This window comes from Ovis canadensis, chromosome 2 (assembly GCF_042477335.2).
Source record: "Ovis canadensis isolate MfBH-ARS-UI-01 breed Bighorn chromosome 2, ARS-UI_OviCan_v2, whole genome shotgun sequence".
Classification (NCBI taxonomy): domain Eukaryota; kingdom Metazoa; phylum Chordata; class Mammalia; order Artiodactyla; family Bovidae; genus Ovis; species Ovis canadensis.
The window spans coordinates 198,508,406-198,521,888 of NC_091246.1; the positions used below are offsets into that span (position 1 = coordinate 198,508,406).

General features: G+C 40.5%; 1 protein-coding gene across 3 annotated transcripts in view; it reads left to right on the forward strand.

Annotated features, from left to right (window-relative positions):
* The first annotated feature begins 535 nt into the window (after window positions 1–535).
* GLS (glutaminase) overlaps window positions 536–13,483 on the forward strand; it is a 90,121-nt gene continuing 77,173 nt past the window's right edge. For 2 of the 3 annotated variants that reach the window (XM_069577894.1, XM_069577893.1), the window contains exon 1: window positions 559–1,243. In XM_069577894.1, coding sequence (XP_069433995.1) covers window positions 846–1,243 — 398 coding nt within the window. In that variant the 5' untranslated portion in view covers window positions 559–845. Of the gene's footprint in view, window positions 1,244–13,483 lie in introns of all 3 variants that reach the window. The other variant, XM_069577892.1, reaches the window with a different exon arrangement.

A 13,483-nucleotide genomic window follows, 5' to 3' on the forward strand; every position in this document is an offset into this window, starting at 1 on the left:
CAAGCTCTTCTGGGGCTGCCCTCGCGGGTCCGCGGTCCTCAGAGGCGTCGCCACACGCCCTTACCGGATAGCCGGGGGCCAGCGGCAAGTTTGGACAGCCGAGCTCCGATGGCCAGGCCAGCCTCCAGCCACGACCAAGCCCACTGATGGCCGGCCCCTGGGCTGCAGGGGCTCTTACCCATCAGTTGCCCAAACAGTTTGAGGTCCCAGAGTCCAGGAGCCTATCCGTTTGGAAAAGGACGAGACCACTGGCCCCCAGTTTCTATCTGTGGCAGCCTCGGTCCTGACCAGGCCAGAGAGAAGGGGCTACTCTGGAGACCTGCCTGCCTCTCCAGCCTCATATGTCAGTTTGATTCCACGCCCCGCCCCTCCCCCTCCGAACCTCCCCTACCCCCCCTGCCGCCCGTCAGCCGCCTGACACTCCGCGCACCAGCCGCCGAGAGAAATTTGACTGCACCAGTCACCAATCATAAGCGAGGTCGAGGATCTGAGCCAATCGGAACTGGCGGAGGGGGCAGGCCGTCGGCGTCCTCCCGCCTCCTGGAGGGTGCGCGCGGAATGTCTCGGGCCCGCCCCTGCGCCTCAGCCTCAGTGCGGAGCCGTACGCGGTGGGAGGAGAAGCGGTAGTGGGCAGTCTGAGAAGCCGCGGTAGCGGGCGTTCTGAGGAGCAGCAGCAGCGGCGGCGGCGGCGGCGGCTGTGGGAGCCGGAACCACACCCACGTCTCTGCCCCTGTCCTCTTTTTGCCCTCTGGCCGTCGCGCCGGAGCCCGCATTCTCGGAAAAGAGCGGCCGCCCACGTCCCGAGCATCCTCCCCTGTTGAGCGGACGCTGACGGACCCGGCGGTATGATGCGACTCCGAGGCTCGGCGATGCTGCGGGACCTGTTCTTGCGCCCGCCCGCTGCCGGCTGCGCGGTTCTGATGCGGGCGCAGCCCCTCGTCACCCTGTGCCGGCGACCCCTGGGCGGGGGACGAACGGGCCAGGTGGCCGCCGCGCGGCTCTACCCATGGTGGGGCGGGGGCGGCCGGTCGGCGGGGCCCCTCGCGAGGGGCCTGTCCAGCTCGCCCTCGGAGATCCTACAGGAGCTGGGCAAGGGGGGCACTCAGCAGCAGCAGCAGCCGCCGCCGCAGCCTGGGGCGTCGCCGCCCGCAGTCCCACAGGCGCCCGGCCCCAAGGACGGCCCGGGGGAGACGGACGCATTCTCCAACAACGAGGGCAAGGAGCTGGTGCCTTCAGGCGAAAAGTGAGTGTCTACTCGAGGCGCAGAAGGCTTCGTCCCGCCTGGGTCCCGGGCCCGGGAGGGGCCTCCGGTGGGGCGGGATGGGAGCGGAGGTTCGAGAAAGAGAAAGAAAGAGATGCCGGGCGGCCTGCGCCTTCTGCGCCATGTGATTAGGCCCGGCCCCGCCCGCGCCCCTCGCTGGGCCCTTACTTCCCTTCCCAGCCGCCGGGTGGAGCTGCCAAGGGTCCGGAGGACCCCTTTGGTGCCCCCCTCCCCTGACCCCCGTGCTGGAGCTGTGGCTGCGTGTCTGTCCCACGCCGCGCGTGCTCAGCGCCCCGGCTCCGGGCTGCAGTGCCTGGCCGCCCGCCCAACCCTTGGCGGTGATGCCACACGAACATCACCAAGTGACATTTAGGAGTCTGGCGATGGGCAAAGCCTGTGCCTTTCTGACTCCTTCCTTCTCTGGGCTCGAGTTTCCTCTCTGCGTATCCCTCCTTCGATCTCTGCCACCATCTCTTGAGAAGCCTAGTGTAGCAGAATATTCTTAACATTTCTAAAGTGGCTTCTTAAGGCTTGTGTAGAGCCATCTGGGGCACCGGAAATAACGTTTCCGCAATGAGATTAGGAGGAAAAGGGTCATGTGGCCTAGAAGACGGGGCACGCAGTACAGACCACCTGTTTGCACTGGGGGCCAACCAGCTTTGGCCCGTCTTGACATCTTACATGAGATGGGCGAGTTTTTGAAAATACATGTGAAAATAGCCAGGATTGAATGTGACTGGTAAAATGCTAACTCTGAAAACGAATTAAATCGCTTTTGTGGTTTAAATGAATTGTGATAGGGTGATAACTCACCTATTGTGCACAGCAATTTAATCTTTAAACAAAATTGGGGTTTTTTTCTACGCAGTACGTGAGGCAGTTTCCTGGATATTTTGTCTTGAGTTAATATAAATGGACACAGAGCTTTTTTTCCCACTGTAGGTAAATATTTACCTGTTTTCTTTATATCTTACTGTTTTTCTGACTTTGTGCTGACCCTATGTGATTTGTTTTTTCCTCCTGTTCTTATATTGCTGTCTTAAGTCAAACTGAAAGTGCCATTCTTCTGCTTTAAATCTCAGACCTGGCTTAATGTTTCCTGTAATTGAAATGGGCACCATCCTAAAACATTCGAGCTAAAATTGTTTTCCCAGACTGAAAAATGTTACTTTAAAAAAAATCGCTTGGTGATGGGCCACATTTGTGATATTCTGTGATAAGGATTTTGCGCCCTTATGATTATGGGCAAGTCATTGAACATCCTCAGTTGGATGACCCAAATGTGGTCACGTTCTGAAAAGCTAGACTTTTGTCAAATCTCTGCATCTTTAACGTTTTTTGGAGACTAGAATTGTGTTTATTTGGTACTCACTTTACTTTTCTGAATTACCAGGCATGTAACTAGTGTAAGTACGGATGTCCAGAGTTACAGAATTGAAAGAAGAATGTGGGTTGTTCGATGGGAACGGCTCTCTCTAGAAAATGTCTTCCATTCTGTCTCTTCAGTGGCTCTAGTGTCCCTCTTGTTTTCCCCTTTTGTGAGAAAATTGAGCTTTTGTGATTTACATGTTTTCCAGAAGCTTATACCGCCATTGCCTTTGAAATAAATCATTTCTTAGCAGTAATTTTGGAACACTTACTTTGTCTAATGCTTATTGACAATTCTACATAAAAATGTCCCTTCCTGTTCCTCCTAGCCCCCGAAGAAAAGCAGTCTACTGAGGGACTCCTTCAAGAATATTTGCTCAGATGTCCTGGGAGTTTGAATAGCCAATAAGATAACCTTGTTTACTGTATAGTTCAAAAGAGTCTGTTTTTGACACCAGAGTTTGGAGTAATAGCTAGATAAATTTAGTAGCAATCCAAGTATATGATAAACCTGAGAGCTTTCAATCAAGGATTTCAAGAGTGAACCCCAGCTATCTCCTATTTACAGATGAAGTGAAGATTACTGGTCTCAATGATTGTGAAAAAAATTTTAATCAGTTTAAAGATTCTATTTCTTGACTGATCTGGTTTCAAAATGTAGTTTCCTTCCCTTGACTTCATCCATTTTGCCTTTATGAGGTAAACATTTCTCTTATTCTGTGAGGTAAGGTTTCAGTTGATGCTTCCTTTCTTACACTCAGCTTCCAAAGTATAGATCATCCCTCAGTCAGCAAGTCACCTGGGATGCCAGCACTCACTCAGGATTCTGCCAGTTTCTGTAGAGGATTATTAAAAGAAATACCCATGTGAAAAATAAAATGAGTTTAACATTTGTTATGTATAATTCTTCATTTTAAAAATTACATCATTTATTGTAAAACCTTACAAGGACATTAGCCTTTGAATTTTGGCTCAAATGAAAATTTTTTGTTTGGTTTCTGGAAAAAGTTTCTGTGAAACTGTGTGATATTAACTGTTTACCCTTCTGCCTTGCTTACCAGTAAGCTCAGAGTGAATTTAATTCTTAACCAGAGTAATTTTATTAGTTCACATGGCTGGGATATTTGCTTTTTCTCCTTTCCTTGGTGTTATATTTTATTATCCATGCAATGTTATATTCTGGAAGGAGGTAGAATGTGAGTTATCTTTTTTCATAGTCAAATTCTGAACCATTGTCATCCAAGGCTATGCTATCTCTGTCAACAACTTCAATTCTGGTTTAGGTTACTGATCAAGGTTAAGATTTTACTACTGCCCTAAGTATGTTACAGGAAAATGTAATGATCTCTGCTCAGTTTTCCCTGCAGTGCTCTTATTTAATTCTGTTAGTATTATTCCATCATTTTGGAAACCGCTTGACACAACTCTTGACTTTTTAAATTGTTCTCTTTTTCTGTGGCTTTTTTCTGGTTTGCTCACTGGGTATAAATCCTGAGGCTGTAAGGCCTCTGCTTTTCCCCCACTTGTCTGCCTTCTCAGCAGCATATCCTCTAATCTTTGTGTAGGTAATAGTTCATTTTTCATCCAAGCTTTGGCTTCCCAGGTGGCCCAGTGGTAAAGAATCCACCTGCCAAGTAGGAGCCCCAGGTTTGATCCCTGGGTAGGGAAGAGGCCCTGGAGAAGAAATGGCAACCCACTCCAGTATTCTTGCCTGGGAAACCCCATGGGCAGAGGATCCTGGCAGGCTATAGTCCATAGGGTCACAAAGAGTCATACGCAACTTAGCGACCAAACAACAGTTTGATGACTTCAGATTTAAAATCTTCACCATATATCTGTTCTTTTGTCTCATTTCAACCTATTTTGCATGTTGTTTCAAGATTAATTACAGAGTTATAATCAAAATACCACTGCTTCCAGAAAACCAGTAATGAATTGGGATGCACATTATATCAAACAATGCTATGTAGCATTTGAGATTTTTGATTAACTTTTTTTTTATGCCAATGCTTGCCCAACATGAACATTTTTATCATACTGTCTTCTCTCTCAAGAATGCCATACTTCATTTCTGCAAAATGTAGATGTGTATATTCTTAGTGAAGGATCTCTGGGAAGGGTTAGCGGGTGGAGAAGAGGGAAAGTTTTTTAAAGTTACTTTTTGTTTGGGCATTATATTATTTAATTAGAAAAAGAGAAGGATGATTCTGGGAAAGTGTCAGTAGGTGTATGCCCTTTAGAAAATAGGTAATGCATACAGGGTACAATATCAAAAGTACTCCATTAAAACAAGGTCATTTTCCCCCTATCAGATTGATAGATGTTAAATTAAGTGATGGAAAGGGTATGGGAAATAGGAACTCTTTACATTGCTGGTAGAAGTATAAATTCAGCTATCTTGGAGGGCAGTTTGGTAGTAATCTGTTAAAAGCTGCACATCTTTGACGCAGTAATGCTGTTTGCTCAACTGTATAATTAAAAATATATTAAAAGTGAAAGTGCAAACAGATGATTTCAGTTAGCTTCAAATAGTATGATTTTGTTTTTGTAGTTCATATTTATTCTTAATAAATGGTAGCAGGAAAAGAATCATTACCTCATATTTTGTACAAATTGAATTTCAAACTAAGATTAAGTACTTAAGCATTTCAGCAATGTTGAATTAGGTCTACTATATAGAATAGTACTGATGATGAAGTTGAAGCAATATTGGCATCCCATTCAGGTAATATATTGTTAAATAGAAAGACAGAACCTCTGTTTAAATAGGGGACAAATTCTGTTATGATCCTTTAATCATTTGCTTTTAATTTGTAAAAGTGAACATATTTATAATTCATTTAAATTGAAATCAAGATTGAAAATATATTTAATTCAGTCCCTGGGTCGGGAAGATTTCCCGGAGGAGGGTGGGCAACCCGCTCCAGTGTTCTTGCCTGGGAAATCCTATGGACAGAGGAGCCTGGCAGACTACAGTCCATGGGGTCACCAAGAGTTGGACATGACTGAGCTACTAATAATTTACAATACAAACTTAAAAACTCTCCTTCATAAGGAAAATATATTTAATTTTGGGTGTGGGACTTTGCAGTGAACCTTTCATTTTATTTGTGATTTGCTAAATATTTTTTCTAGATTACAGTTATCAGTGAGTTGTAGTTTTGTTTGAATGCCCAACCATGACATACATGTTAAAATTTTTTGTGGTCTAATGTTTATTTTAAACCACATGCATCTATTTAGCTATTGATAATACCGGGACATAGTCTGTAATAAACTGCATGCTCTTAATAATATTTAGATGTCATTCACTGAAGGAGTTCCTGAAGTTTAGTCTCCTTGAGTTTAGCTTCTTGTTTCTAGGCTTTATATTTTTTATAAAGTCTGCCTACCTAAAAATCAACCAACTTAGGGAGTTAGTCTTTTTTTGGTGAAGACATTTATATGTAGGGAAAAGTGGTGGTGGTGGGAAGTAGACACAATTTTAGTCTGAAAAAGATCAGGGTCACCTTGAAGAGAAATTTGTTGAAGATATATGTGGGTGTCTTCAAGTTTAAAAAAAAATCAGTAAAAAAACGGCACTACTTCCTTCTTGTGATTTTGAAGTGCAGAAAAATTATAACTGTAGAAACCGAAAGCCTGCCTGTAGGATTTGCATTCTTTAAGCACCTCAGTCTTCAAATTCTTTATAAACCAAGGAGTTGCCTGCATGTGCCATTTCACCATTGAGTCATTTGATACTAAGAGGAATGTTTAAAGCCAAATGAAGTAACTCTTTTTATAAATAAATATCTAACTGTAGATTTTTCTAAGTAAGGTAAATAGTTTTCAGATAGAGATGCTGTTGCTATGATTTTATCCTGGAATCTACTCTGGTATAAATTACTTTGGTTGTGAAACACAGGTGCATAGAACCGAGAACGTCCCTTGGTGATTTTTAAACTTTAGAAAAATTTCATATTTGTACCTTTTTAGGAGTCCAGGTTAACAAAACTGAGGTGTAGATAGATTTTTCGCTAATATTTTTGGCACAATATTATGCTTAGAGAAAAGTGGGGAAAAACTTGTGTTCCATAGAAGTGGAATGGTTAAGTAAATTATGGCACATCCACATGAGAGTTTATTATTCAGTCATTTAACGTGAATACAGATACTTTTTAGGAATATAGGAAAATATAATGTTAAGTCAAAAGTTATAATACAAAATTTTCTATGCAATTTGATGTCAAGTCATCTTAAGCTTTTAAAAAATGCTTAGAAAAAATAGTAGAAATAAGCCAAAACGATGTTAGCAGTTGTTGGTTTGTGAGAGCAGACACTTTTCCTGCCTCCATATAGTTAACTTTTAAGATTTCTCATTATGATAACTTCTAATCAGAGAAAGCATTTTAAGTTTGTGAATCTCTACCCTGCTGTCCTGGTTTGCTATCCTGATACCCTTTTTTCTAGTATATATAACAGTATTATCGATTGAAAAATGTTCTGAAGAAGATTGTGAATGGGTTTGTAAAGCTCCTATTATTGGCATTATCCAGTTGTATTCTCTTTTATCCTCAAACATCAAAGTTTTAAATTTCTTAACTGTTTTAGGTGTAAGTCTCATAAAATGTTGCCTGTTTTTCTGCCATATTAAAACATTGTAATGAATAGAGTTTAACATTTCTTAGGTTCACTAGAAGGGGATGTTACTATACTGTGCTAAAATACAGTGATGCTCCAAGGCAAGTGTGGCAAACTTGCTCTCAAATAGTGTATATTTTTGGCTTCACAAGCTACCTGGTCTAATTAAAGGTATTCAAAGCATCTGTTGTAGCAAAGAAGGCATAGACAGTAGATTTGAGTAGGCATGGCTTTCTTGCAGTAAAACTTTATTTACAAAAACTGGTGTCCCTTACAGTAGTTTGCTGTTAGTAGCGCTTACACTGAACTGTATTTATTTGTGTAAGATTTTTCTTTAATACCCTGGTTTTAGTTAGAATGGTTTGTTCTCCTGTGGATTATTGTTATCAGTTGCTACATTTTGTTCTTGGCCTCCCTGTCTCCAGTTCAGCTATTTTCCCTCATTCTCACCTTCTATACCCAATTCCCCTTACCTTTTCTTAAAAAAATGGGGTAAAATTAATGTAACATAAAATGTACTGTTTTGACTGTTTTTAAATGTACAGTTTCATGGCATTAGGTACTCCCATTACGTTTTTAAAGAACCCAGATAATTAAGCTTTATATGTAAAATATATTTAAATCCTTTATGTCTACATTATGTAGTCCTGAGTGAGTAAAAGTTTATGAGTTTTAGTATAGGAACTTAGGAGGAAATTTATAGGAATATAATTTACAGGAATTTTGAGTAGCTCAAAAACTGAGAATTAGAGTTGGAAGTGATTTTAAAGACATCTTATTTCCACCTCATTTTACATAGGTTATAAACTGGCTATAGTTATTAAATGACCTAACCAAGGTCATACAGTGTTAGGACTTATTTTGTTTTTTCTTCCAGTATTAGGAGATTAATATAACGCTTTGTAAGTTTTTAGGTTTAGTATTGAAAGAGACCTTAAAAAGCCATCTCCCCAGCTGATGTTTTTTCCCTTCTGTTATACTTGCTACAGGTTGTTATCCATCTGTTTGAATACTCATTGATAAGAGAATTCATTACCTTTGAAGGCAGCACATACCATTTTCAGAGTTATTTTGTTTTTCCTTATGTGTAGCTGAAATCAGCCTTTTGTTAACTTTAACCTATATATTTTAGTTATTTTGAGGAAGTCATCTCTTGTGTGGTATTAGGGTAATTTCAGTGATAGAATTCACATATCTGTATTTTTACAACTAGAATGACTTGTTAACAGATACTTGTTAACAGATACTTCCAACCATGGTTGGAAGGACAAACAGAGCTGGACATGTGGGACTTGATCTGCCCAGGTCCTCACTCTCACATTGAAGTCAAGCAGATTGTACCCTTGGGTTAGACTCATGAAGTTGTACATGTGGACACTTTGTCATCAGCTGATGTAGACAGCCTGGCCACTTCTCACATAAAGCTCACTTTTGTGTTTCTTACTTTGACTTGCTTTTGAATAAATTTAAATAAAGTCCAGCTAAAACAGCTGCCTCATCTCATTCTTGCTTTGTATTTTACAAGATGCAGTTTTAACAAGGCAGAATTAACAATTTGGTCATCTAATGTAAGTCGTTTCCCTGTTAGCATTTTGGTTTGAAATTCTTCAATAGGTAAGGAATCTCACCTTTCTTTATTTTGAATAAACTCCAAGTATTCCTCCTAAAATGGAGTGTAACTACTCAGCACAGCTGGTGTGGCATAGCAGAAAGAGTCTGGGATTAGGAACCAAGTACTGACTTCTAGGACTAAATCTGGTCCACCCACTTGAGTTGTGTGACATTGGCCATATTACTTGACTTTCTCTGTAATTTGGGGACAGTTCATCCACTTTGCTTTATCACTTGGAGTTTTAAGATGAAACAATAGAAAGTCCTTTTAAAGTAAAGCTTTAAAAAATGTAATTTTTTTTAAAATTCTCTAATACTTAGCCTTGGGGAGAAATGATTTAGAGGTATCACTTTATCAGACTTAATGGTATATGATCAGCCACCATGATTTCAGCTTTCAATCTCACAGTTTCAATCTGCCAGTTTACTGGTGTTATGGATGTTTATATTAATCAGATCACTCTAAAATCAAAATGATAAACTGATTTAAAAACAGCTCTAAGTATTTTTTTTCAGACAATTGTTTTAAAATGAAGCTACAAGTAAAAACACCAAAGCATTCTTTTTATTCTATTATTAGGCATCTTTTTTTTTTTTTACCTAGTTAAAGAAGTTTTTGATTATCTAATAGGTTTACTATACTCTATTATACCTTTGAGTTATATGGAGTTGACAAAAAAGATATTACCCCAGCCTTTATAGTTTGGAAACGTCAAGTAATATGAAACATTATTTAACAAAATAAGACAAAGTAAGTTGTTTTCCATTTTTTTCCCCTCTCGTTTTGAGTTCATTTTCCTTCTTTGATTTGATAATGGAGTTTTTTTACTTAGAAACTTTTGATAGCATGGATAGTACATAGCCAATTTATAAACTAAATATCAGGCTAAGGAGTTTTAATTGTACTTTTGTATTGAGAAACGTTGACCAGTAGTCAGAGACAGTGTGGCTTCCTGTTTGCAGAACTGGTAAATTTATAAAATTCTTGATCAGTCAGGCAGTCAGTTCAGTCGCTCAGTCGTGTCCGACTCTTTGCGACCCCATGAATTGCAGCATGCCAGGCTTCCCTGTCCATCACCATATCCCGGAGTTCACTCAAACTCATGTCCATCGAGTCAGTGATGCCATCCAGCCATCTCATCCTCTGTCGTCCCCTTCTCCTCCTGCCCCCAATCCCTCCCAGCATCAGAGTCTTTTCCAGTGAGTCAACTCTTCGCATGAGGTGGCCAAAGTATTGGAGTTTCAGCTTTAGCATCAGTCCTGCCAAAAAACACCTAGGACTGATCTTCTTTAGAATAGACTGGTTGGACCTGCTTGCAGTCCAAGGGACTCTCAAGAGTCTTCTCCAACACCACAGTTCAAAAGCATCAATTCTTCGGCGATCAGCTTTCTTCACAGTCCAACACTCACATCCATACATGACCACTGGAAAAACCATAGCCTTGACTAGATGGACCTTTGTTGGCAAAGTAATGTCTCTCCTTTTTAATATGTGCTCTAGGTTGGTCATAACTTTCCTTCCAAGGAGTAAGCATCTTTTAATTTCATGGCTGCAGTCACCATCTGCAGTGATTTTGGAGCCCCAAAAAATAAAGTCTGACACTTGTTTCCACTGTTTCCCCATCTATTTCCCATGAAGTGATGGGACCAGATGCCATGATCTTCGTTTTCTTAATGTTGAGCTTTAAGCCAACTTTTTCACTCTCCTCTTCACTTTCCTCAAGAGGCTTTTTAGTTCCTCTTCACTTTCTGTCATTAGGGTGGTGTCATCTGCATATCTTGAGGTTATTGATATTTCTCCCGGAAATCTTGATTCCAGCTTGTGCTTCTTCCAGCCCAGCGTATCTCATGATGTACTCTCCATATAAATTAAATAAGCAGGGTGACAATATACAGCCTTGACTTACTCCTTTCCCTATTTGGAACCAGTCTGTTGTTCCATGTCCAGTTCTAACTGTTGCTTCCTGACCTGCATATAGGTTTCTCAAGAGGCAGGTCAGGTGGTCTGGTATTCCCATCCCTTGAAGAATTTTCCACAGTTTATTTTGATCCACACAGTCAAAGGCTTTGGCATAGCCAATAAAGCAGAAATAGATGTTTTTCTGGAACTCTCTTGCTTTTTTGATGATCCAACGGATGTTGGCAATTTGATCTCTGGTTCTTCTGCCTTTTCTAAAACCAGCTTGAACATCTGGAAGTTCAGGGTTCACGTATTGTTGAAGCCTGGCTTGGAGAATTTTGAGCGTTCTTTTGCATTGCCTTTCTTTGGGATTGGAATGAAAACTGACCGTTTCCAGTCCTGTGGCCACTGCTGAGTTTACCAAATTTACTGGTATATTGAGTGCAGCACTTTCACAGCATCGTCTTTCAGGATTTGAAATAGCTCAACTGGAATACCATCACCTCCACTAGCTTTGTTCGTAGTGATGCTTCCTAAGGCCCACTTGACTTCACATTCCAAGATGTCTGGCTCTAGATGAGTGATCACACCATTGTGATTATCTTGGTCATGAAGATCTTTATTGTACAATTCTTCTGTGTATTCTTGCCACCTCTTCTTAATCTCTTCTGCTTCTGTTAGGTCCATACCATTTCTGTAAAGAGCAATATTGCATAGGAATGTTAGGTCCATGAATCAAGGCAAATTGGAAGTGGTTAAACAAGAGATGGCAAGAATGAACGTCGACATTCTAGGAATCAGTGAACTAAAATGGACTGGAATGGGTGAATTTAACTCAAATGACCATTATATCTACTACTGTGGGCAGGAATCCCTTAGAAGAAATTGTGTAGCCATCATGGTCAACAAAAGAGTCCAAAATGCAGTACTTGGATGCAGTCTCAAAAACGACAGAATGATCTGTTTGTTTTCAAGGCAAACCATTCAGTATCACAGTAATTCAAGTCTGTGCCCCGACCATTAATGCTGAAGAAGCTGAAGTTGAACGGTCCTATGAAGACCTACAAGAACTTTTAGAACTAACACCCAGAAAAGATGTCCTTTTCATTATAGGGGACTGGAACACAAAAGTAGGAAGTCAAGAAACACCTAGGGTAACAGGCAAATTTGGCCTTGGAATACGGAATGAAGCAAGGCAAAGACTAATCGAGTTTTGCCAAGAAAATGCACTAGTCATAGCAAACACCCTCTTCCAACAACACAAGAGAAGACTCTACACATGGACATCACCAGATGGTCAACACTGAAATCAGATTGATTATATTCTTTGCAGCCAAAGATGGAGAAGCTCTATACAGTCAGCAAAAACAAGACCGGGAGCTGACTGTGGCTCAGATCATGAACTCCTTATTGACAAATTCAGGCTTAAATTGAAAAAAGTAGGGAAAACCACTAGACCATTCAGGTATGAGTGACCTAAATCAAATCCCTTATTATACAGTGGAAGTGAGAAATAGATTTAAGGGACTAGACCTGATAGACAGAGTGCCTGATGAACTATGGAAGGAGGTTTATGACATTGTACAGGAGACAGGGATCAAGACCATCCCCATAGAAAAGAAATGCAAAAAAGCAAAATGGCTGCCTGGAGAGGGCTTACAAATAGCTGTGAAAAGAAGAGAAGTGAAAAGCAAAGGAGAGAAGGAAAGATATAAGCATCTGAATGCAGAGTTCCAAAGAATAGCAAGGAGAGATAAGAAAGCCTTCCTCAGCAATCAATGCAAAGAAAGAGAGGGAAAGAATAGAATGGGAAAGACGAGAGATCTCTTCAAGAAAATTAGAGATACCAAAGAAACATTTCAGGCAAAGATGGGCTCAATAAAGGACAGAAATTTTTGGTAGTCTCCTCATTTATTGGTTGATTTATATATAACTCTCAGCCCTGAAAATTAGGCATTTTAACAGCTTGTGGGTAGAAACAGGCACCCTAATTCATATATCCTATGCTCTGGCTATTTGCTGTTCTTTGTAAATACCTAGTGAATGTTTACTTTCATTGCTGTGGTCATTCTGTTTCCTTTGCTGATAGTCCTCTTCTGTTGCCATATTTCCAGCTCCTACCCATCTTTTAAGTCTAGCTCAAATTCCATCCTCCCCTGAAACTACCTTATTAGTTCATAGTGAATAATTTTCCAGTGATTGGATCCCATTGTTTGTTTCTTGTAATTCCTCATTATGTATGTCTTCTCCTACCTTTTTAGATTATAAGTAGGGACTAGTATAATGCTGTACATGTTATAAATGCCAGTTAAATACATGGGATTTTTCTTTTTTTTTTTTTTAAAGAAATTTCTATGTTTTAGGCAGATATTTTGAGAAGGTAAAGTAGGAGAAGGAAGGGGTAAAAGAAGGAACAAAATGATGGTGAAAAGATCTTAAAGGCAAAAATTAGAAAGGACAATAGGGAGAATAAAAGGGAAGAATTTTAAAAGTACAAAACAAGCACTTCTTTGAATTTGCACATCTTCTATGTATACCCATTTTAGTTGTTGAGTGTTATAACTATTTCATGTTGGTGAAAAATCATAAAGGCAAAAGTCAAAAAGGAAATGAGGGAGAATAAAAGGGAAAATTTTTTAAAGTATAAAAGAAGAACTTTTCTTGGAATTTGAACATCTATGTATACCCATTTTAGTTGCTGAGTGTTGTAACTATTTCATGTT